Source organism: Aptenodytes patagonicus, chromosome 7 (genome assembly GCF_965638725.1).
Source record: "Aptenodytes patagonicus chromosome 7, bAptPat1.pri.cur, whole genome shotgun sequence".
NCBI lineage: Eukaryota > Metazoa > Chordata > Aves > Sphenisciformes > Spheniscidae > Aptenodytes > Aptenodytes patagonicus.
In genome coordinates this window covers 1,890,098-1,914,138 of record NC_134955.1, presented here as the reverse complement: position 1 = coordinate 1,914,138, position 24,041 = coordinate 1,890,098, and the positions used below count along the sequence as shown (strand labels likewise).

At 61.2% G+C, this 24,041-nt stretch overlaps 2 protein-coding genes across 4 annotated transcripts; one reads left to right on the top strand and one right to left on the bottom strand.

Annotated features, from left to right (window-relative positions):
- Positions 1 to 2,040: 2,040 nt before the first annotated feature.
- On the bottom strand, positions 2,041 to 18,435 carry DDB1 (damage specific DNA binding protein 1). The gene is made up of 27 exons (XM_076343666.1): positions 18,286 to 18,435; positions 17,048 to 17,196; positions 16,816 to 16,932; positions 15,366 to 15,587; positions 12,272 to 12,386; positions 12,063 to 12,160; positions 10,503 to 10,661; positions 10,004 to 10,087; positions 9,699 to 9,815; positions 9,237 to 9,339; positions 8,995 to 9,070; positions 8,806 to 8,914; positions 8,427 to 8,605; positions 8,162 to 8,325; positions 7,959 to 8,066; positions 7,381 to 7,588; positions 7,079 to 7,174; positions 6,716 to 6,827; positions 5,996 to 6,119; positions 5,468 to 5,632; positions 4,947 to 5,041; positions 4,591 to 4,761; positions 3,800 to 3,909; positions 3,417 to 3,586; positions 2,962 to 3,064; positions 2,458 to 2,581; positions 2,041 to 2,297 (listed from the first exon to the last, which is right to left on the bottom strand). The coding sequence occupies exons 1-27, from the start codon at positions 18,344 to 18,346 to the stop codon at positions 2,214 to 2,216; spliced, it is 3,423 nt and encodes a 1,140-aa protein (XP_076199781.1). The 5' UTR covers positions 18,347 to 18,435; the 3' UTR covers positions 2,041 to 2,213.
- A 93-nt stretch (positions 18,436 to 18,528) lies between these two features.
- Positions 18,529 to 23,501, top strand: TKFC (triokinase and FMN cyclase). 3 transcript variants are annotated; one of them, XM_076343680.1, is made up of 18 exons: positions 18,529 to 18,544; positions 19,381 to 19,447; positions 19,550 to 19,739; positions 19,809 to 19,919; positions 19,998 to 20,179; positions 20,289 to 20,367; positions 20,551 to 20,640; positions 20,784 to 20,818; positions 20,904 to 20,988; positions 21,065 to 21,154; positions 21,263 to 21,379; positions 21,607 to 21,726; positions 21,841 to 21,978; positions 22,423 to 22,529; positions 22,634 to 22,737; positions 22,814 to 22,847; positions 22,973 to 23,062; positions 23,241 to 23,501. In XM_076343680.1, the coding sequence occupies exons 2-18, from the start codon at positions 19,442 to 19,444 to the stop codon at positions 23,391 to 23,393; spliced, it is 1,731 nt and encodes a 576-aa protein (XP_076199795.1). In that variant the 5' UTR covers positions 18,529 to 18,544; positions 19,381 to 19,441; the 3' UTR covers positions 23,394 to 23,501. The 3 variants fall into 3 exon arrangements, with proteins under 3 accessions (XP_076199795.1, XP_076199793.1, XP_076199794.1); XM_076343678.1 differs by having other exon boundaries at positions 19,285 to 19,447; XM_076343679.1 differs by lacking the exon at positions 18,529 to 18,544 and having other exon boundaries at positions 19,250 to 19,447.
- The last annotated feature ends 540 nt before the right edge of the window (positions 23,502 to 24,041 follow it).

The following is a 24,041-nucleotide window of genomic DNA, read 5'->3' as shown; positions in this document are numbered from 1 at the left end:
AAGTGGGCTCCGGGCAGGGGAACGCGGAGCCCAAACACCCGAGCGAATATAAAAAAAAAAAACCCAAACACACCCCCGTCTGCTTGCAGGCAGCACGAACACGCAGCCCGGGCTGGTTGCAAAGGGTCACAGTCCGCTTCCCCCAGTCCTAAACAGCCTCTCTGGGCAGAGACATGTCCAAATATAGCCTCCTCCCTGCGACCTCCTCGAAGAAACCGGGGCTTGCCCAACAGTTAAAGAGATGGCAGCGGGAGCCCAAGGATGCTTGCGGCACGAGCTGTCTTTCAGGACGCTGTCCGCCTCTTGCTGCTGCAAACGGCGCTGCTGCGGGGGGGGGGGAAGGATTTGGGGAAAACCTGTGCTGACGCAAACCTGCCCGGGATGGGACTTGGGGGGGGAGGACGGGAGGGGAGGGGGCTCACGGGATCTTAACAAGGTGGGTAACGGACGGGGCTCGCACGCCGGGTGAGCTCCAGGCTGGCTCAGGTGGGGAGAGCGGACACAGAGCCACGGAGAGGCCCAGGAGGAGGAGGAGGAGGAGGAGGAGGGCGGCAGCCAGGGACTCCTCTGCCACCCTCACGTGCATTTCGGCAGTAACCCATAGGCGAGGGCAGCGGTGAGCCAGGGCCAGCCCCTGGCTTGGACAATTTACAGCGTAAATAGACAACCGGAGGCTGGGAGGGTAATTATTAATCGGGATGCTATGCCCAGACAACCGCTGCCCAGCGGGGAGCGAATCGCTCCCCCCCCCGCACCCACGCCGCGCTGGCGGAGGGCGCGTTGGCAGACGTGGCTCCGCAGAACCAGAAGCGCCCTCGGGACGATTCCCCCTCGCGGGGAAGCAGCAGCCCAGGCCCTCGAGCCGCGAGTTACCGGCGGGAGGATTCAGCATCGTCAGCGCCAGTTGATGCTGGAGGAGGACCAGGCACTCCCCGGCGTCCCAGGAGGGCGGCGAGCGCTGCTGTGTCACCGCCGCCATGCGAGCTGGGCCCACAAGCTGCCGAGAAGCGCTGCTCCAGGGGAGAGGCAAGCCGCAGAGATGCGTTTCTTCCAAGAGGGACGTTAACGGGGTCAAGGTCTCCTCAAAAATTCAGCACGAGATCTGCCTCCCTCTGGGGGGGGGGGGGCACTCGGCAACACCGCTGCCAACCCGCTGGCACTAGGCCGCGGCCAAGGGGCGAAACTAAAATTTCTTTCGAGTCAAAGAAAAGCCATTAAAAAAAAAAAATGCGTCTGGAAAACAGACGCAGGCCCCAGCACCTGCAGATCGATCCGCTGAGCCTGCTGCCGCCCCCCCCCCCCCCCTCGCCCCCGGCTGCTCTCGCCGACACCAAGCACGGGACGGCGTCTCAACGCGGGGAAAACTGCCTTGGCTGGGGAAAGGGGGGGTGGGGGGGTGTCACTCTGGCTGGCCGAGGACCCGGCTCGGCACAGCGGGTGCCACCCCCGCAGTCAGGACGAGGAGCTCGGCGCCAGGAGACAGACCTTTCCTCTTGGACTACTTTATTTGGTAAAACTCAGAAACCAACGACTGATTGAGCTTCCCAGAACTTCCCTCCCTGAGCGAGCCACGGATCCTGTGGAGAGAGAGAGGGGAGCGGGCTGTCCCGCTCAGCTTCGTCACCCAGATGTAAAGAAGTCCTCCCCCCTTCCGCGCCCGCACGTCTCGCCAGCCCCAGATGACTCCTCCAGCCCTCGCCCTCACCCTACAGGCAGCTTCGCTTCCTCTTCCAAAAAACACGAATCAAAAAGAATCAAAAACGAAACCGAAAGCAAAAAAAGGAAAGAGAAAAAAAAAAGGAAAGGGGGGGGGGGGGGAAAAGGGGGAAAAAAAAAGATACTAAAGACAACAGTGAAGAGTGAATCCAGACAAGGGCATCGCATCAGCCGGGCGCTACCGGTCACCCAAGGAGAGCGACCAGCGAAACCCAGTTCTGGGTCAGCAGCCGAGTCCGCAGGATTCGTGAATCCAAGCAGGCGATGACAACGGTGCCTGACCAACGCCCCCCCCCCCCCCCCCCAAAATCCCCCAGCAAGCTGGCTCCCCTTCAGAGACTCCTTCCCCCACGTCCCCTCGGGCAAAGGGCCACCACCGCTGGTGTCCAGTGCAGCCGGCCAGGGGTCCCCAAGCTGCAGGGGGGTGGGGGGGGGAAAACAAAAAGACTCCCTTGCTCTACGCGGAGGAAGGTGCTAGGGAACGACTCCGAATCCTGCTAATGGATGCGGGTCAGCTCCTCCACAATCTTTATCAGGTCGTCTACGGTGGCCTCCCTCTTCATGCCGCTGCCGTCATCGATCTGCAAGGAGAGGGAACGGCGTCAGGGCACGGGGACATCGGCAGGCGCTGAAGAACGCTCCCAGACCATCGCGCGTTTGGGATTTACTGCAGCCTGGATTCCTCGAGCAGGGTCCCCGCTGCTGACGTTGAAGGGCCTCAGCTCGCATCACCCGTCTCACCTGCAAGTTTGCCACCACCTCCTGCATCTTGGGCCTGCTGATGTCCAGGAAGCTTTCGATCAGGTCACCGTCAATGAACCCCGTAGCCGGTTCTGTCTTGCGTTCGGTGTGAAACGATCTCCAGGTGCCACCGTCAAGGAGCCGAACCCACATGGAGTAACACCAGCCCCGGGCTACGGGTGCGCACAGCAGCTGGGCCAGACAGACTGACGATGCTGCGTCAGGAGGATCACAGAATTTGTGCCGCATTTTTAGGGCTACCGCAAAGCCAGATTCGTCCTTAAACCCTGCAAGGTAGACTCTCTACCGCAGGCGCCTTTCTCTTCGAGCACAGAGCCCCGGGCACCCGGCAAACGCGCTACCACCCTCTCCAGCTGATGTACGCTCCCACCGGAGCGTCCCAACCTCCAACACCCCACCCCGCGCCTGGCTCAGGCCAGATTCACAAGCCAGCCCCCAGCATTGACCGGCACACGGGCTCCTGACCGAACTGCGAAAGGATATAAGGAGTGCTCAATCTTGCCCACGCTCTTGATGACTTTATTCAGCCTGTTCTGCATGTCCAGGAGGAGGTTGTACCAGCTCTCCGACAGCGAGGTCACCAGTCCTGCAAAGGGCAAAAAAAAAAACCGGAGACGAAGGTTCAGAGCTCAGCCCAGGGCGTCCCGGCAGCTCCCAGCAGGCAGGGATCGGCAGGCTGCCGGGACTGGAGTCGTGCTGGAAGCCGATGCCTGGGAGGGCTTGGGACAAGGAAGGAGTTTTAAAGAAAGCCGGGGCACTTTCCTCTCCCGGAAGCAATCCGGAGAGAAAAGCAGGTTGCTGAGGGTAGTACGGCGCAGACCGTCACTCGACTGGGGAACAGAGAAGAACGGAGACGTGAGGAAACCCCAGCCCAGGTTCAGCAGCAGGGAAGGGAACCTGTTACCCTCCCGCTCAGGCTGGGGAACCCTGACCCTTACCAATCATGCCGTTGACCGTGCCGAAGAGAACCGAGCCCTGCGTTGGCGTGGACGTCTCACCCAGGTTCTGCATGACCAGAGACCCATGACAGAAGACATTGACGAACTCTCCGAGGTGGGACAGCCCCACCTCCTGCAAGTGCTGGCGCTCCTCGTCGGTCGTGGCCGCACTGAAATCCAAAGCACCCTGCTCAGCCTGTGCTGGGGCGACATGAAAGCTTCCCCTGCTCCCACCTCGCTGCTCCTCAGAGCTGGGCACGCTCCTCCCAGCTTTCCTGCCTGACACACGTGCCTCTGTAGCCGTAACGCGGAGGAGACCAGAAGGTCCCATCACCCCATCCCTCCCATGACACATTGCCACATCCCCCTCACAGCCAGCTCACCTGTCCTTCTGGCACACAAACAAATTGAAAGCGTTCTCCGCTCCCAAGAAGTTGTCATCGTCCAGGATCTCCACGGCACTCATCCAGTTCGGATTAAAGTCCCGGGCAATCTGGAAGGGAATGAGGGGAGAGGCAGCGTGCACAGATGGCCGGTCCTGTGATCCAGCATCTTCATTCCACCCAACACCAACGTTCAGGAGCAAGGTGGGACCCAGTCTGTCCCTCTCTGCTGGATGAAGCAGCCGAGCGCGAAAGGCGCCAAGCACCTTCCGGAGGTGGCCCTGGCCCGAGTGGCACTCGGACAATGCCGGGGCACTCCCTGGGGCAAACGCAGACCGGCCCGTGCCCAAGCCGTGCCCAGAGCCATTCTGACAATTTAAGCGCACAGGCTGTCTCAGGGCCCGGTCCGTCCCCCAGCTACGCTGCATTTGCCGACAGAGACGCAGCTACGGTCGCACCAAGCCATTCCAACCGTACAACAGGCGGTCCAGATGGCAGCTCCCCACCCCTGGCAGGCAGCAATCATGCACCCAAAGCCTGCTCTTCTCAAGGCTGCCGATTCATTGCCCAGTTTCCTGGAAGCCCGGGGATCCGTCTAAAAGCATGCGCAGGTGACGCTGCTCTCCTTGCACAGCCCTACAGCCTTGTCTTCAAAGGGCTAGCAAGGCGGGGTGGGCCAGGCTCCTTCTTTTATCACCTTAAACACTGTTCCCCCTGCCCAGAGCCTGTTGGAAGAGGCAGCACGGGCTTCCAGCACGCCTTCGACCAAGACTATTTAACAGCATTGATACCTCCTCGAAGTTTCCTTCCATGGGCTTGTATGCAAGGAGGAGGACAGACCGCATCAGATCTCCCACAAGGATGAAGTCTCCCTTGGTCTTCAGGTAGAGCGCCATGATGTTGTTGTAATGGTTGCACTCCGTGCGCAGCTCTTTCTCCGCTGTCCACTCATACAGGCGCACCTGAAGGAAGGGACACGGCTCTGAGCCGGCGTGGACGCCCGCGCCAGCCAAGGCACACTCCCCAACAGAGCCAAGACACACTCCCCAACAGAGATCGGGGACCCGGCTGACATCCGCACAGCTGGAGCGGCTTCCAGCTCTGAAACGCACTCCTAAAACAAGTCAGGGTCTTGCGAGAGCCCTACCGTGCTGTTGATGCTGGCTAACAGCTTCCCGTTGAACTCCACCATGGAATACACAGCCCCCTTGACCTCCTTCTCAGCCAGGCTCTGCAGCTTCCCTGGAATAAACCCATGCACCGCCCGGTTATTTGCCCTGCACCCCCAAGGGTGGCAAGCCCAGGGGGTTCAGACGAGCTGCTCTAAACATTGCTCTCCCTACAAACTGTCTCAGAGGATCTGCGGGCAAGTAATGCAGGAGTGACGTGGCAGCGGGGGCAGACACGGAAAGCAAATCCCAGAATCCAGTTCCAGTGCGGGATTCTTGGGCTTCTCGGGGAGATGGGAGGGAAAAGGGAACACGCCGTCATGGCCTGCAGCGGAGTGACAGCACCTACGGATCCTGTCTGCGGGCAGCCGACAGCAGGCCCCTCAGGAAAAACCTCTCTGCCTGCTACGGGGACGTGAGCTCTCCCGGGCCTGAGGAGCTCATCTCTGATCTCCCTCAAGCAGCTGGACTTGGCCACGCGAGAAGACCTTGCTCTTACCGTCACAGTAGTGGAAGACAACGATGCGGCCCTGTTTGGGCTCTGCCTCCTCGGGATATACCATGGCGGTGCCCACGATGAAGTAGGTGTTCGGATCCTTGCCAAGCTTGCAGGAGACCAGGCTGAGGGCGTACTCGTTTTGCAGAAACTGGTGAGCATGAAGCACTGTGCAAAGAGGGAAAAGCAGAAACAGCTGGGTCCCCCGGGTCCCGGCAGGCAGCACCTCCACGCGTGGGCAGAGCGGCTCGCCTAGGAGCAGCTGAAAACTTAAGACACGTCCGAGATGGCTGCCTGGAGATCCCCTCTCCTATTCCCCACCACCACCTTGTGCCATCAAAAAAAACCCAACCCACCCCACTATGCCCTGTGGCTGACGCTCCTCCAGGAAAAATGCTTTGACCGAAGGAAACGTGCGAGATCACAGATCTTCACAAGTCTGTGAAGATCACAAGTCTCAGCCGCACGCTGATGGGCTCGTCCTGGAGGAGAAAACTGGCCTAGGGTATGGCCAGCATTCGGGACTGGTACCTTCGAAGGTGTGCTGGTCTATGATGAGCAGGTTGTGCACCTCCACCTCCTCTCCGAAGGATGTCTCGTGTGGCGCTGTGCTGCTGGAGAACAGCTTGCTGGTGCTCACGCTGCTGGACAGGGCCTAGGACACAGTAATATCGGTCACATCCTTGTGCTACTCGGCACGTCCTCACGCTGCTCCACGTGGGCTGAGGCAACCGGGAACCAGAAGAACGAACGGGAGAGAAGGTGAAACAAGGAGCCCACTGGACCTGGGTAAAGGGACACGCTCCCTGCACCAGCAGAGATGTGTGACACGCACGGCAGAGGTAGCACTGCCGAGCAACAGCGTTAATAGAAGAGTTTATGCAGCGTTGTGGCTTCCACCAGAGCTACTGCCTGAAGGGGACTTGTGCCTGCGTCCCCGGGAGAAGGAAACCGTTTGAGACCAAACAGAAACCTGTACGGGAGACTGAAGGAGCAGCAGCACCCAAACCCAAAGGTGATCTGACAGAACAGTGAGCATGCCAAGGCTGCCAGAGAGCAGCACAGAGAGCCCTTCTCACCACCACGGGGAGATCTTACCACCCCATCTCCGCCCAGGCTGCCAAAGGGAGAGCTCGCACTCAGAGCTTTGGAAGAGAAGATTGTCAAGGAAAATCCGCATCACGGTTTGGCCTGAGGAACTGCGATACCCATAGCCCAGAGCTCAGGGACGATCTAGCAGCTACCCCTCACCTGGGTGCTGGCGCTGGGTCTGAGCGCAGTGGTGCCCCCACTGGCATCCTGCACCTCGATACGACTTGAGAGCACGCCGAAACACTGCGATACCTCTTGGTAGCAGATCTTCCTGCGGGACAAAGAGAGCTGTGTGGGCAGGAGAGCCAGGACAGGCCACTCCAAGGAGAGCACAGAGGCTCTGGAGACAAGAGGCAGAGCTGCTCACTTGCCCAGCCTGCTCTCAGCACAAGCCACCAATTCAGTCTGCGTGCTAACTGAGCCCCCAGCAGGAACGCTGACTGCGAAGTCTCCCCCCCAACCTTGCCCCATGCAGCAGAGCACGGGCCCTCAAGCCAGGCTCCCTCCCGCTGCTCAGCTCACCTGGGCGATTCATAGAGGGGAACCGTGCGGATGTGCAGCTTCTGGATCTCGTCGATGGTGCCGATTGTCAGGGTGCTGTTATTGGCCAACGCCAAGCTGTATGGGGGGAAAAAAAAACCACAACCACCAAACCCCATGAGCAATGGCGCTTATAAGGTGAGTGGCACAGCAAGAACCTCCCTCTCCTCCGCGCCCCTCAAAACTGCCGATCCCAGGATCCCCTCTGCCGATCCCAGGATCCCATTGCAGAGTCCAGACCCCCCCCCCCACCCCGTGTCACACAAGGCAAGGTGCAGGCTCACCTGTCAGGATACCCATCCGAGTTGAGGGGACACATGTAGTTCACCTCCTTCAGGTTGACATTGGAGAAGACCAGCTTGTGGTTACTGCTGTAGATGACGGTGGGGCGGTCAGAGCAGGCGAACACGTTGGTGGTGGAGAGAGAGCGGAAAGTCCTCAGGACGGTGGGCTGGGTCCCAAGGGTCACCTTCTTCCGGTCACTCAGCAAGCCTGCAGAAAAGGAGCACCGGTGTGTTGGGAGCCGCCGCAACGGAGCTCGCAAGAGCAGGACGGCAGAGTGCACCGCGGCCGCAACACCTTGGGAAGAAACGAGCACGGGTAAACGCATCCTGCTGTCAGCACAGGGCAGCAAAGGAACGGACGTAAGCATCAATCTCCCTTCTCCGGAGCCCACTGGAGAAATCCACCAACTCCCAGTGCCCACAGCCAGTCCCACCTGAGCACGACCCCGTCGCAGTGAGAAAGCAAGGAAGAGAAAGATCTCTTCAGAAGGATGAAAGAAAGCACGTCAGGCAAGTCAGAGGGCACGAGTCCAGCCACCCTCTCCAGCAGCCCGCTCAGTGCTAGTGCCTGTAGTCACCTGTCTCGAGGCTGAGCCCGAAGTAGAAGAGAGCTCCATCCCCCAGGGCACACAGAAGGTAATGGCTGCTCTCAAAGGTCGTCATCAGGATGGAGCGAGGGATGATTTCTGCAGGGAGCAGGAGAAGAGAAGGCTGATGTCACTCACAACTCAGCCAGGTCAGCGACCGCTGCCACCACCCGGCAGCCCCAGGAGAGCCCCACCTCCTCCCAGCATCTCTTTGTGCAGCAGTTCAAACGAAGGCAGCTTTAGGATGCGGGCGGAGATGTCAGTCCAGAGCCCAATCGCACACAGCGGGGACCTGCCGTTAGTGTCCCCCAAAGGGGTGATGTCCAGGCAGGCAACTTCATGCTCCATTTCTGTGCAGCTGGCAGGAAGGAGGAAGCAGACAGAGGTGTCAGTCTTGAGCCCAAAGACAGACAGCAGAGGCTGAGAGCCCTCGGGCCAGGACGAGACACATGCACCCACCTGATCTGCCTGAGCTCCTGGGGTCGGATCTCCAGGTAGTACAGGGCTCGTCCCACAGCCACCACTACCTGGTTACTGTTACAGGAAGCCACGCTGATGTTCTTTCCGTTGGGCTCTTTCCACTCGCTCACCAGGGCTTTGGGGTCCTGACTAACCAGTCTCACAGAGGCAGAGGTGATCTGGGGGCGGGGGGGGGGGGAGAGAGAGAGAACACTTCTGCTCAGAGCCATCTGACATGCTCCCTTCTGACATCGGTGCAGGAAAGTACTGCAAACCCTGCCCCTGATGAGCAGCACAGATCTAGGTTAGGCCCATGATCAATAAGGGCTGTAGGGTCACCGTGAGAGAGACATCTGCATTTCCCTAGAACTGGCATTACCTGGATCAATTGCTGATGTGCCACATTGCCACAGAAGAAAGTCTGCTGATCATCAACAAACCCCGTGAGCTCCGTCTCTTCTACTTCCTCTCCATTTAACATAAGAACCCTGAACAGAAAAGGGAACTCCTGTTACATCATGCTCCAACATGTGGCTAAGAGCCTGGCTCAACGTTAACCCCACCTTACCTGGTCTGGCCAACAAAGGACAGCACCAACGTATTGTCCGTTTCACGATGAGAGTCCGACCTCAGGGGCCACAAGCCTGCAACAAAGAGAGGCCACGTTCGCTCGCAGTGAATATTCCACAAGCTGGTGGGTGGCAAGCCCCCTGCCCCACACCCCAACCTCAGCCTGCGCACACGGCGTGTCCCCCACTGGGCCCTCGCAGGCTGCGGGTTGTATCCGACAGCACCGAACAGCTCACGCACCTTTAATCCCCGGCAAGTCAATGCTGGCGTGCTCATGAATCCCAATGCCGTTCCGGATGATCCGCAGCGAACCCTCTTTAAAAGCACCCGAGCACGTGACCAGCTGGAGGAAAAGCAGATGATCTTTACCAACCATTGCTGGGAAGCTTCCCTACTCCTCCTTGCAGCGACGGGTTCAGGGGAAGATGGGGTACCCATCTCCTCCACTTCTCGGAGGAAGTTTTTTGGCAGCTGATCCTTCCCCGTTGCACGAAGGCATGAAAAGGGGTATCCAAGAATTAGCCTCCCTACCCATACCACTCTTCAGTGTAAGACCTCAATACCATCCCTGCACCTGGACAAGACTTCGACATCCTCCAATAAATGGTTTGTAGACTTTTCCTTCCACGGACAACCCACGCATACATCTGGCCGGCCCAGACATCCCCAGCACCGAGAAAAGAAAAGCAGAATCGACGTTACCTGCCCTTGGCCTTGTCTTTCCAGGTCTACCACGCACATGTCGACGATGGGACCGAGGTTGGTGAAGGTCTCCATAGCCACTACATAGGAGCCCTGCTCGTTGCTGTCCACGTTGAGCTACGAATAGACACAAACAGCAGCTTTCAACAAGCAAGACCAAGCAAGCGGAAAGGGTGTGGGGCAGACAAGGAGAAGAAAGGGAAAAAAAAGTTATCCACATACACCTCTCAAGGCGACGATGAAAATAAATATGTACAAAATCCCGTCTGAACACACAACTAAGCCAGAAGACAGCTGCCATGTACCTTCACAAGCTGGGAATCCCCAAGCCGAGAACCGACAAACACAACTCCGTTGTCCAGGTAGGTCAAGCACTCCGCAATGGATGTCTGGGAATTGAGAAGACGCAGATGAACCGCCACTAGCGTGAAAAGGACCCTGCCACAGCCCGCAAGCAATACATCTGAGCTGCGGCCCAACAGGAAGACCCGGGGCGCAGGAGGGGAATTTAATCCCTTTACAAAACCCACAGAGAGTCCAAACTTCTCCCAGGAACAGCGCACAAGCACTAGGCAAAAACCTGGGAAGATGGTGTAAACTTTCAAGTGCCCAGCTCGGGAATTTCCCAGCAACCAACAGTTTCAGAGCTGTAACAACTGTGAAACTTCACCCCACCCCAGCCTTCCAAAAGGAGACACCGTTCCTACCGCTCAGTCCTCAGCGGAGCATTTCCAGGCTGCAGAGCCTCCCAGCCCCGCGGTGAGGAGCGACAGGGACAGCGCACGCGATGTGGCCGAGTCCTACCTCGCCGAGCAGTTCCACGCGCAGGTCCTTCAAGGTGACAGTGCCGTCCATCTGTTCCTCCTTCTCCAGGAGCAGCATGAAGAGGCGTCCTTCCATGTCCCCCAGCAAGTAACGGGACCCATTGGGATCCACACGGTTGTGGCACACAATCGTACTTTGCTGCACGCAAAGGAGGGGGGGGGAATTTTTAAGAACCCGTTGAAACGGCCCCAAATGGGCATCTAGCAAGGACCACCGCTGTACACGCCAGAAGGGAACAACCACATCCACGGTGCACCAGCTGCTGGCCGTAACCCCAGCAGGGTCCCGCTCCTCCTGCCCAGAGGGAGAAGGCTGGATTCGCCCTTCAATAAACCGTATCAGCGAACACAACCAGAATCTGTGGTCAAACGGTCTCGCTTTCGGTCACTAGGAACCACCTCACGTTCCTAAATTAAACATGTCGCTAGCTCGTTCACAGCCCAGGAAAGATGCCATCAGAAAGGCTGTTTTCCTAATGCTGGGCCTTCCACAGATGCAGGGATGCTCTTTGGGACCTGCAGAGCTCTAAGCCTGCTGCATCTCCGGACCCAAGCTCTGCAGACGTTTTGCTCTGTTGGTGGATGCTGCCTGGCCTCCTGTCAACGTATTTGGCTCTGGTTTAAAAACCCCGATCTTGCGGATCTTCACTGTATGCAGACATCCCACTGGCCTCGAGTACAGATGTGCCTGCACTCTGCTTGCAGGTCAAGGCCCAGATCTGTATGGCAGCAGAGCACAGGCGACTCGCTCCGCCTGCTCCAATATAACAGACTCTCCATCAGAGCCTCAGCAGCGGTCCGAGAGCCTGTAGGCATTCAGGCAACAATATTAGTATTTCTTTACCCAAGATTTATAGCTCTTTTCTAGCCCGTCATTATTTCCAGCTTAAAAGGACCTTCTGATCACAGCTCAAGCCCTCTTTCAGCCCCGAGCGGCACCTCAGCCGTGCCATTTGTGCTTCCTGCACGATTTAAATGTGGGAACTGGCCCGTCCCTCTGACAAAAACCACGAGCTCAACTTCTGTCACAAACTCTGTAAGTCTTTTTTCCTTTGAACAAGTGCCCCAATCATACACCGGTGGACTCAAGTCTCCAAAGGGCTCATTCATATCTTTTGCTGCCTGAACTGAAACCAGGCTCTGGCCTGGTCCCATGCCCAAACCACGCACTACCTCCTAATTAATCCCCTTCTCTGGGGCCCAAACAAGACTTCCGCTTCACTCCGCCATTTCCGAGCACTCCACAGAGAACAGAGCCACACGCTGCAGCGCAGGCACACGCTGCCACCCGTACAAGGATCACATACATCCCTCAGTCCCCAAAAACACAGACCAGGCATCGTGTGAAACACCCACGCTCGCCAAACCTCTGGGAGTGAGTGGTCCTACTACAGTGGCCCTACTCCAGGACTACACCTGGAGACAAGAGCAGTTTAAATTCTTGAGTACAAGTAGCCCAATACCCTACCAGCACCCTGAGAGACGCCTGGGAATGGAGGACTTACACGGGACGCGTTTCTAGATCTCGGTAGTCACTCACCTTGATGATAGGTGGAGCGATAGCTAGGTATTTATCTCCGTTGTGATAGGTGATAGACTCCTGCCCAATGATGATCGCGCCTCCAAAAGGCTCTGGCACTGTGCAGGGGAGAAGACAAATGTCTTATTAGAGAACCCGCGCAGCACGACTGAGGCATTCAGCCTTGAGAAAGAACCGGGAGGGGAGATCTTTTACAAAGAAGGACCAACCTGCGATGACCATGGAGGCTTCAGCCTCCACGTTCTCCTGTTTCCAAGGACCTTTGTTAAACTCCTTCTCGCGCAGGGACACCTCGTACGTCTTGACGTGGCGACCCTGAGGGTCCTGAAAGAGAAGCCACAGATGACGATGTACGCTGACGACAGCCTCGCGTGCGCAGCGACAGAGGCTCCAGAAGCAGAGCTGACTAGCAACCTGCGAAGCAAGGGGACTCCACCTCACCTCCTGCAAAAGCACCGTCACCAGCGAGCTGCTGAGGCTTCCCACCCTGCCCACCTCCTCTTCGGTCTCTCTCAAACCACACACGTGTCTGAACATACGCGCACTAATGTCCTCCCTAACTTTATCCATATGTTGAGCAACCTTTGAATAAAGCCCTGTGCCAAAAAAAGACTGAAAACTATTTTTGTGTTTTTATACAAGTGATTTTCTGGGACTCATATTCATCTGACGCACAGCTCTACAAATCTGGGCATGAGTGGCACTACGCAGTACCGCCACCGCCTCCAGCTCCAGCAAGGCGTTCAGGAATTCAGCTCTGCTGTAGCGGCGCAGGTGCCAGAGCAGCTGAGCTCCCGTCTCGATGCTCCTCAGGCCTTTCAGCCTGGTTTCCCGAGGAAACATAATCTGCTTGCCGAATAATCCCCCGACGGCTCTGCCGTCCCAGTAATTCCTAGCCCAGTGGGCAATTTCAACCAAACCTGACACGCACAGAAGTCTCCAAGGCAGCGAGTCCACGCAGGCTTCACCGAAACAAGCGGTGGGTGGAAAAGAGGCCCCCCCCAAATCAGCACCCCGCTACGGGAAAGGTGATCTACGCTAACAAGCGCTTGGGAACCCGCATGGGGAGAAGACGTATGAGCACCCAAAGCAGAGAGAGGGCTTTGAACATAACCCACTGACCAATTTCACGTCTCAAAAGCTAAGACAAGGCTCTAAACCACAGGGAGCCAGGTTTCCTAAGTCACGTTGTTCACAGAACTACTCAAAAAGAGCTGTTCATCTTTTGATTTATTATGCCCCACCGCTTTCCAGATCTGAGTAAAAGCGGGGTTTGTTTCCCCCCCCCCTCCCTGTGGCCGCCAGCTCTGTAACCAAACACTCGCAGGAAAGCTGGGCACCTCCTGGCTCACCCCTCACAGCCTCCGCCGCTTGGCAAACATCCTCACCGACGGCGCTCCAGAGCCCGAGGTCCGGGCGAGAGCCAGCGGCGCAGCACCGAGGGAAGCAAAGAGCAGTATTGGCTGACAGAGAAGGGGAAGCCAGGAGGAGAAATAGTTCCGCGGGGAGGAGAAAGTTGAAGTGGGGCTGTTAAAATGGCAGAGGAGCCATCAATGAAACTTTTGACATTTCTGGACCTTTTCACTCCACGCCACAGCAGCTCTCAAGCCTTTTTTTATCGTTATGAACTTCCCCTTTTTGCGGTATCTTCTTCTGGTTTCAGAACCACACAAAAATTCTCTCAGACACTGCTATTCTATTCAGTCCAAACCCTGTGATAATGATTAATAAATTAAGAAGGAATCAAAGCAGCAGCTTGGAAACGTTCCCCTCTCCACATACACGCAAGTCAGACACCCAGGGACCAAAACAAAGCCAGAGTTTTATGTAAGGCCTAATGAGTCAGACAGAACTTGTATCTCACTCCTGCTGCGAGTCAAATCTAGAAATACGCAATAAGCCAGCCGCCCTTAGCGCGTATTTCTACAGCAAAGACTGGCTACGAGCGTCCCTTCCGACGCCACGTTTCAAAGTCAGCGCGGCTGCGTGGGATAAAAATACGGTCCCCACGTACGCTCCCCGGTCACACGGAAACAAGGCGGCCACGCGTTGTAAAAGCGCGCACGACACAGCCCTCCCGGTCAGGCTCCACTCCGTCGTACGAGGGATCACGGCTCCCCTCTCCCCTAAATAGGAGAAGAACGGCAGTGCTTTTGGTAAGAAAACGGTGCTTGTTCCTACGCATTTGCTGAAAATCCTTTGCTTTTTCAGGTGGAGCCTCTTAATCAAACCCCTCCCTGTTTTCTTCCTTTTTTTTTCTTTGTGCACACCGTTAAATCATCACGCAAGCGCCTGCGAGGTGGGCGGGATACGCGGCGGCTGGGGACGCTTCCCGGCAAGGCTGGAGAGAGCACGCTGACGTTCGTTCAGGTGACAAGGGAGAGCACCAGCTACCCACAGGGCAGGGGAAGAGCACTGTCCCGACACGGGGGGAACCCGGGCTGCCCTCCCAACCCCCAGTTACACGGCGACAAAGTGATTTCTGCCCCGTGCCTTTGCTCAGTAACTGTCAGGGGGGCGTTCAACAGCACCCAGATAGGGAACAATCAAGTCACTGCTGCCACGTGGTTAGTAGCTCTTACGGTACGAGTTTGCCGCTAAGAACCACACCGAAGCTGAACCAAATTCACAGCAGATCCTGTGCGCTGCCGTCTCAGGAACTTTCAGCTAGGCCCAGGCTAGCCCAGAATTCGACAAAGCAAAGATAATCCCTCGCCCAGTCAGCACAGCAAAGGCTCTTTGGTTCAAAATAAGCATTTAGAGAAGGGCCTGCAAACGCTGCCTCTGTGAGGACCCAGGCGACAGGAGAGGTTACGGCCCCTCTTTACGCTCCTGGAGCGGCCTCCCAAATACCAAACAAGACATATCGCCTTTTTTTTTTTTATTATTTTTTTAAGGGGAAGGCTCAAGTCTCACAGCAGTGCTACAAGAAACAACTGACTCTGGCTCTAATCCACCCGCTCAGCACTCGCTGGAAAGACCCAGGCACTCCTCCTGAGTGTTTAACAAGGAAAAGGTCCCATCCGAAGCATCAGCTGCCCAGCTCTCGGGTGGGAGGGCGTTGCTTCCTCTCTCCCAGAAATGGAAAAAAAAAAGCAGCACAGAGGAACACGGACTTTCCTCGGCTACACAATGAGCCTGCAGGAGCCAGAACCGTCTCTCACCCTGTCCAAAGCACTGCTTTCCATTGGCTCCGGGACACTGCTGCTGCTCCAGGTCCAAGGAAGGCCTTTAGAGACCTTGGCTGGTGCACCAGCAACCTCCAGCACCCTCCGCCCGAGTCACCAATCGAGAACAAGGTACCTGGTAGACGAAGCAGATGGTTGGAGCCTGACAGCCATAGAGAAACTTCACATCGATGACCTGGAGCTCTTCCAGGCGGATGTTAAAAGCCTTTAACTCCTTGTTCTCCCGGTCCAGGGGAATGACCTTGAAGAGGCCATCATAGAGCCGCAGGCCGATCATCCGGCACTCTGGGTCAATGATGCCAATTATGCCGGTCTCTGAGGGACGACCGATGCGATCCTGAGCGAGAGATCCGCGGAGAGGGGAAAAGAGAAAGGGCAATTAGCATTAGAAAAAGATCCCCGCGGAGGACTTGGGAATAGTAGGTACAAGAGTTACCACCCTTTGGCTGAGGAAGGGCTCCCTGCACACCTCCCAGCAGGCTTTAAAATACCACCTGGCAAGCCAAAGGCGAGTCAGGCATCTCCTGCCTAAAGCAGCAGGTCCTTTCCACCCAAGGGCCTGGCAGAACTCCCACGGCACACACCTCCTCTCTCCCGGGAACCAGGCGCTCCAGGAGCAGACCCTGCAACTGGTTTTCTAATCCCAACTCTCTACTGAACGGCCTCAAGAGAAGCCGCACCGCTGCCCCGCGCCTCCGCTTTCTGTCGCTGACGGAGAGCGATGCCCTCCGCTGCTGTGAAGTGCTTTGATATCCATGACCCAACATCAGCCTCCAGAAATCCAGCCCTGTTTATCAGCCTCCACAGACCCCTCGGCGTTACTCGGCGGGGGCCGATATCAGCGTCTCCATACGTCACGAGGCAGAACCTCGGCACGGGAAGATTAAACACTTTTCCCCAAACACTCTTAACGCGTTACTGACAGGACGTGCCCACCTACGTCTCCTGTCCGTAACCCCCTGCTCAGCTTCACCAACAGTAAGTCAGCAGAAGCTCAGTGCCTGGAAACAGATGGAAGATATTTTGGCTTGGCAGCTGATGGGAATCATTTGGCTAATGACTAACAAAAAGCCAGGGAGACGTGCGGATTTCTGACCTGCTCAGAAGGCGTGATTTTAATCCACGTAAAACAGAACAATGGAGAACGTCTACAATGGTAAGAGTAGCTTCAGCAGTCAAGCTTCTGGTATGCAACGTGGAGAGACCAGCCACGAAATACCGGAGGAGTCATTTCCCAGGGAAAACTCTACCTTACCTTGAGTTTTGAGCGCTAATTCTCCTTGCAGCGGGAGTACCTCAAATTAACCTTGCTATCCTGCAAACTACCCCGAGAACACAGCTGTAGCCGTGGCCTCAGTCCCTGAGCCCGAGACTGACTCACTGCAGGCAAAAACCTCTGGAAACGCCAGTGGCAGCAGGTGAACCATATCGGAGTCGGCGGTAGGCAAAGAATCATAAATAACAAGGCCAAACCCCGTCACCTAGGCGCATCCTCGTCACCAGCAAAGTAAAACCACCCCTAAGGAAGGGAATTCGCCCCTTCCAGGTGCTGCGGCTTCACTCACCTGCACGTTGCCGTGGGCACGTGTTATAATATCAATGCTGTCCCCGTTCTGCTTGTACTCGAGGATGCAGGCGTTATACTTGGCTGTCAGGATGAACAACAAATCCTTGCTCTCCCCCTGCCAAAGCAGAGCGGCGGCGTGCCTTCAGGAGGGCGTCAGAGCCAGCGGCCCCGGCGCGCCCGCGCCTGCCCTCCCCAGCTGGCAGGCGGCCCCCTCCCCGCAGCGCACCCACCTTGGGGCGGAAGAGCTCCATGACGGCGGTCTTGCCGTACATCCCCACCTCCTTGACGGGCCGCAGCCCCTCCGCTGTCACCACGTAGATCTCCAGTCGCGTATTCTTGGCGATCAGCAGGTTCAAATCCTCCGCCGAGGTGAAGTGCCCTGGAAAAAAGGAGAGAAGAAATCACCGCTGAGCCGCAAAGAAGCGACGAGGCGGCACCTTGGGGTGCTCTCACTGAACAACCTGCAGGAGTCTGCTCATTCTAAGGGGGGGTCTGGCCCGCAGCCCCACAGCCTCAGACCGAGCACCAGCCTCCCTGTGGCAACCCCCCCCGGCCGTGGCATCCCGAAACCCCAGCACCTTCCTCCCACGACACCTGGCCCCCTCAGCCACCGCCTTCCCTGAGCTCTGACTTCTCGTCTTTCCTCAGGGAACCCCACTCCCGGGGGCCCTACGGCCTACCACACCCCCTCTCCAGAGTACACTGCAACACCCCAGAACACCTCGAAATAAGCCAAGCCACAGAGACAGACATCGTCACCACCTCTCCCCGCAGCACCCCAAACCTCTGCTGCTCTCTAACCCCCCCCAAGGAACCCCGCTTCACCCCAGACACCAAAACCCCACTCAGCTCTCAGAAACCTCAAGCCCGGCCCAGATCCCCCAGAGAAACCCCCCACTGCACCCCCAACTCCCCCCCACCCCCAGGAACCTCAGCGCAACCCCAGTGCCCCACACCACCTCCATAAACCTAACCGCGGCCCCAGTGCCCCACAGCCACCCCCCCCCCAAGAAAACTCAAGACACCCCAGCTCCCTCAGGGCCCCACAGCACCCCAACAAACTTTTAAGCCCCCCCCCCCCAGCTACCCCTGGTGTCCCACAACACACCTACGAACCTCAGGGCACCCCCAGAACCCTCAGCGCTCCCGCAGCCCCCTCCCCCCCCCACCTCAGCACGCCCCAAGGCACCACAGTGCACCCACAGCCCCCCCCCCCGGACCTCGGGGAACCCCCTGCCCGCCCCTCCCCGTGCCCCCCCCGGGGCCTCAGCACCCCCCAGCCCCCCGCTGAACCCCAATGTCCCTCCAGCCCCCCAGCGCCCTCCAGGCACCTCCGTGCCCACCAAGCCCCCCCACAGCGTCCCGCAGCCCCCCGTCCCCCCCCATGGCCGCACAGGCCACGCCGCCCACCCCCCCCAGGCGCCGCGACCGTTAGGCCGGGGGTCCTGGCGCCGCTCCCCGCCGGTACCGGTGACGCAGCCGTTCACGGCCGTCGGCTTCTGCGCCGTCACGACGTAGTTATAGGACATGGCGGCGGCGGGCGGGGGTCGGTAGGCCGGAGCAGGACCGGGGCAGGACGCAGCGCGCACCGGGAGCGGGGCCTGGCGCGGCCTCTCCGCCGCCGCCACCGCCCCTTCCGCCCGCCGCCGCTGGGACGTCAGCGGAAGGGGCCGCGCGGGGCCGCTCTAGGCGGCCGGGAGGACCCAGAGGAGCAGACGAGAGGGCAGGTGGGGAAGGGGGATGCTGCGGCGGGTCCCTGCTCCGGGGGTCCCCGCTGGGGGCGGGGGGGGGGGGATCTCCACTTCGGGGTGCACCCCCTGGCCCCTCCCACACCCCGGGGGATCCCTGCTGGGGAGGGGATGCTCCCACCCTGGTCCCACCCCGTATGCCGGGCGGGACGTCCTCATTTTGGGGGGTGCAGCCCCCCCTGGTCCTTCCACTGCGACCCGGGAGGGGGGCCGTGCTGGGAGGGGGTGTGCACCCCCTGGTCCCCCCCACGCAGCCCGAGAGGGGGTCCCCGATGGTGGGGTGCATCCCTCCTGGTCCCCCCAGACCCCAAAAGGGGGTCCCTGCTGGGGGGGTGCACCCATCGTGGTCGCCCTCTGCCCCGGGGACAGTGCCCCCCCCCCTTCCCCTCCACCCCAGGAGGGGGTCCCCTCAGGGGGATGCTCCCACCTTGGTCGTCATCCCCCCAACCCAGGAGGGGATAACTGTCGGGGGGGGTGCTCCCACCCCGGTCCCCCCCCACCCCAGGATGGGGTCCCTGCTCGGGGGGGGTGCTCCCATCCTGGTCCCCCTCCCCATGAGGGGGTCCCTGCTGTGCGGGTTGTCCCACCCTGGTGTGTCCCCCCCGACACCCCAGGAGGTGGTCCCCGTTCGGGGACGACACTGAACCCAGCTCCCCCCCACCCCCCCGATCAGGCACCCCATATCCCACCCCGTCCCCCTCCTGCCGTCCCTGTGCCAGGCCAGGCCGTCCCCGCGGGACCCCTGGGTGGGACGGGGGTCTGTCCTTGCCGGCGGCGGACCTTGCCCTCCCTCAGCCCCCGCCGCCTCCCGACAGAGTTTGGACTCGGAGCTGAAAACTGCGCGGGATCCTCCGCCATCCCCACCACGCCGCCCGCATGGAGGTGAGCCCGGGGCGGCGGGGAGCCCCCTGCTTCCCCCCCCACCCCCGTGGGGTTGAGGTGCCACCCCCGTGCCCCGCCACCGCCACCCCTCTGTGCCTCCAGGTCCCCAAGAAGCTGGTGAACTCGGTGGCGGGCTGCGCCGATGACTCGCTGGCGGGGCTGGTGGCCTGCAACCCCGGCCTCCGGCTCCTGCAGGGACACCGGGTGGCCCTGCGAGCCGACTTGGCGGCCATCCGGGGCCGGGTGGCCCTGCTCTCCGGGGGGGGCTCCGGCCATGAGCCCGCCCACGCAGGTGAGCCCCCCCGCCGCCGCGGGCTGGCTGCCCCCGGCACAGCCCCGAGCACCCCGTCCTGTTCCGCAGGTTACGTCGGGAAGGGCATGCTGACCGGCGTGGTGGCCGGCGCTGTCTTCACCTCTCCGGCCGTGGGCAGCATCCTGGCGGCCATCCGGGCGGTGACGCAGGCTGGCGCAGGTAGGGTGGCACGGCGAGGCGTGGGTCGGGGCTTCACCCCCTGCCGTGGCTTCACCCTTGCCGTCCTCCCCCTTCCAGCCGGGACCCTCTTGATCGTGAAGAACTACACCGGGGACCGGCTCAACTTCGGGCTGGCGCTGGAGCGGGCGCGGGCGGAGGGGGCCGACGTGCGGATGGTGGTGGTGGGGGACGACAGCGCCTTCGCCGCCCCGAAGAAAGCCGGGCGCCGCGGGCTGTGCGGCACCGTCCTCATACACAAGGTCCGTAGAGGGTGTCGCTGGTGCCCAGGGCCCCACCGCATCCCTGTGGGGACGTGGGATTTTGGGGGACGGGGCCCGGCAGTCTCTCACCCACTGCTGCCTTTCGTAGGTGGCGGGGGCCCTGGCCGAGGCGGGGGCGACCTTGAATGAGATCGTCGAGAAGGTGTCGGCGGCCGCCAAAGCCATGGGTACACACGCGGGACGCCTTGCTGCCCTGTGGGGACCCCCAGGGCTGCTGTGCCTTGTCCCCCAGGCCCGGCCCCCCCATCCCTCTTGGCAATTCACAGCCTCAGGGCAAATCAGAGCGCCCCCCATGCCCCCCACCGGCCCCAAATCCCCCAGGCTTAACCCCGTCTTCCCTCCCCGCGCAGGCACCCTGGGTCTCAGCCTGTCCCCCTGCAGCGTCCCGGGGTCCAAGCCCACCTTCCAGCTGGCTGACGATGAAATGGAGCTGGGCCTGGGTGAGGAGCCGCCTCCCCCCCCGTGTCCCGTCCCCCCCCCATGCCCCGGCGGGGGCTGAGTGCCCCCTTGTCCCCCGTGGGGCCGGCATGGCTCGGTGCGGGAGGTGCCCGCAGCATGGGGTGATGCCGCCCCATCTCTGCAGGGATCCACGGCGAGGCGGGCGTGCGCCGGATGAAGGCGAGTGGGGCCCCGCTGTCGTTCCCCCTCCCGCTCCCCGCGCCCCCCCCCAGCTCTGCCCTCACGGCCTCCCTGTGCCCCCCAGATGCTGCCGGCAGACGAGGCGGTGGAGACGATGCTGGTGCACATGACGGACCCCTCCAACGCCTCCCGCCTGTCCCTGAGTCCCGGTGAGCCCCCCTGGCCCTCCGTGGCCTCCCCCCCCCACCCCGGGCGGGGGGTCTCATTCTGCCCCCTGTCCTGCAGGAGCCTCTGTGGTGCTGGTGGTGAACAACCTGGGCGGGCTGTCCTGCCTGGAGCTGGGCATCGTGGCCGGCGCGGCTGTGCGCCGCCTGGGTGAGTGCAGGGCAGGGGGGTCTTGGCTCTGGCCCTTCTGCTCCTGGGGACCCTTTCCTGCAACCCCCCCCCCCTTGCTCACGGACCTTCCCCACCCCGTGCCCGCAGAGAGTCGAGGCGTCCGTATTGCCCGGGCTTTGGTGGGCTCCTTCATGACGGCGCTGGAGATGGCGGGGGTCTCCCTCACCCTCATGTCGGTGGACGAGGAGCTTGTGGGGCTGATCGGTGAGCGCCCGCCTGCGGGGACGCGGCACTGGACGGTGGTGCGGGGGTCCCCAGGCGCTGGGTGACGGGACGGCCAGGACACCGGGTGAGCGAGGTGTCCCGAGGTGCCCCGGAGCTGGATGCCTGGCTGCCTGCGCAGGCAGTGCTGCCGGACATTTTGACAAGGATCCAGCAAGGGTTCTGCCGAGCTGGCGCTCGCTTCTCTCTCTCACCTCCTCCTACTCCAGATGCCGAGACCACGGCCATGGCTTGGCCCAACCTGGCCGCGGCACCTGCGACGAGCCAGAGGCAGGAGCTGCCAGCACCGAAGGAGGGACCGGGGACCGTGCAGAGTGAGACCAGCGCGGGTACGGGCAGCCCCAGGGAGCTCGACTCCCCCCCCCAGGAGCTGTCACCTCCCTGTGCCTCGGTTTCCCTGTCTCCCCCGGGGATGGGCGGGGGGTGACGTCTCCTCCCCACAGGGCCTGACGCAGCGTGGGTGCAGCTGGTCCTGGAGCGGGTGTGCAGCACCCTGCTCGACATGCAGGAGAAGCTCAACGAGCTGGACCGCGCGGCGGGCGACGGGGACTGCGGCCACACGCACGCCCGAGCTGCCCGAGGTGGGTGCTGGCACCCTGGAGAATGCCGGGGTGGGGGGGGGGAGGCCATCGGCAGGGGACTTGTGGGGAGAGGGTACCCCAGCCATCACCTCCCAGGAGTGGGGTCTTCCCTGGGACATCCCTTCTCAGGGAGTGGGGAACCCCGAGCTGTTCTCTCCAGCTGGGGAGCAGGATCTGCCCCCGAGCTGCCCCTCCCTGGGGTACAAGGTCCCCCCCAGCTGTCCCTTCCCCACCCCCTGGGAGTCGTGACCCTGAAACATCTCTGCTCCCAGTGGCAGCTGCCTCAAGGCATGGGGGGGGGGGGGTCCCTGCTTGTCCCCGAGGGACAGCGAGCCTTAGGTGCCCCTGGGGCACTTAGGGGTCTCCGGCTGCCCCCAGGGGAGATGGGGGTCCCCGGGGCCCTGTGGGAGGCATCCCAGCCCAGTCTTGCCTCCGTCCCTGCAGCCATCCAGGAGTGGGTGCGCACCCGGCCCCCGCCGGCAGCCCCGGCCCAGCTCCTCTCCGCCTTGGCCGACCTGCTGCTGGAGAAGATGGGTGGCTCCTCTGGCGTGGTGAGTACGGGGCGAGAGGAGGGGGCGTGGGTCTGGCTTGTCCCCCCCGTGGGACCCTGGCTGTGCCACCACCGTGGGCGGTAACGGGGATGGTGTCCCGGCAGCTCTACGGGCTGTTCTTGACGGCAGCCGCCCGGCCCCTGCTCAACCGCAACGACCTCTCAGCGTGGGCTGACGCCATGGATGCTGGCATCGAAGCCATGCAGCGGTGAGTGTCCCCTGGGCCCTCCATGGGTCCCCCAATCCCTCTGCAAGACCCTAACAACCCCCTGCACCCCGCGCAGGTACGGAGGAGCTGCGCCGGGGGACAGGACGATGGTGAGTGCCGGCATCCTGGGGGACCGGGGCCGGGGGGGCAGAGCCACCCCGCTGCCCGCGAGCCACGGGGGCTGCCGGCCTGGCCGCGGCCCTGGCTCTCAGCCCCCCTTCCCCGTCTCTCCCAGCTGGACTCGCTGTGCGCTGCGGCGCAGGCTCTGCGCGCCCTGCGCAGCCCCGACGCCGACCTGCTGCCGGTGCTGGCTGCCGCCGTGCAGGTAACGGGGCCGGGGGGGGGGGGAGCCTGGCAGGCAGAGCCCGGAGCGGGCGGCGCAGAGCCGGGCTGGCAGGGGAAAACGGGGTAGGAATCACGGCGCCGGGCCGGCCCCGGGGCGTGCCAGCTGCCCCAGCCGCATCCTGAGCACACCCCGGTGTTTGTTTTTGTCCCCCTGGCAGAGCGCGGAGGCGGCGGCGGAGGCCACCAGGCACATGGAGGCCGGGGCGGGCAGAGCCAGCTACATCAGCTCGGGCCAGCTGCTGCAGCCCGACCCGGGGGCGGTGGCAGCGGCGGCCGTGCTGCGGGCCGTGCTGGAGGGGCTGCGGAGCTGAGGAGCCGCTGGGCTCCTCGGCCGCCCCGTCCCCGTGGCTGCAGCGGTGACGGGGGACTTGGCAGTGCGCCCCACGTACCCCCCAAATAAACCTTTGTGGTCCCCCGGAGCATCCGTCCCCATGCAAGGGACGGTGGGGATTATCGGCTGGCGGGGACGCAACCCAGTTCATCCAGGACATGTCCCCACGTGAAGGGGGATAGGAGCGAAGATCCAGCCGGTCTTGTGCTCCAGCGTGAGCGTGACTGTGCTGGGGAGGAAGGAAGCCGCTGGGCCGGCCACGAGCTCTCCCCACCGGGTGCTGGGAGGGGAAACCGCAGGGCTCACATGGCCCCGGGCACCGGGCCTGGAGGAGGCTCTGCGAAAGAGACAAAAAAGAAGCAGGGGGCGGGGGCAGAGCCTGCTCTGCAGCATGAGGTGGCCCCAAGCTGGGGCAAGGGCCTGGGGTGAGCAGGGGGACTGGGCAGCAGGAGCCCAGGCTGCCGGGGGAGCTCCAGCTACCGGCGGCGGAGGGGAGGGTCGGAGCCAGCGAGGACAAGCCAGGCCCTCAGAGGGGACGCGACCCCCCCGAGGCAGCACGGCTGGGCTCGGCCAGCACCGGGACCTGCTCCCCGGGCACCCACCTCTCCCGCCCCAGCTCCTGGGGCTG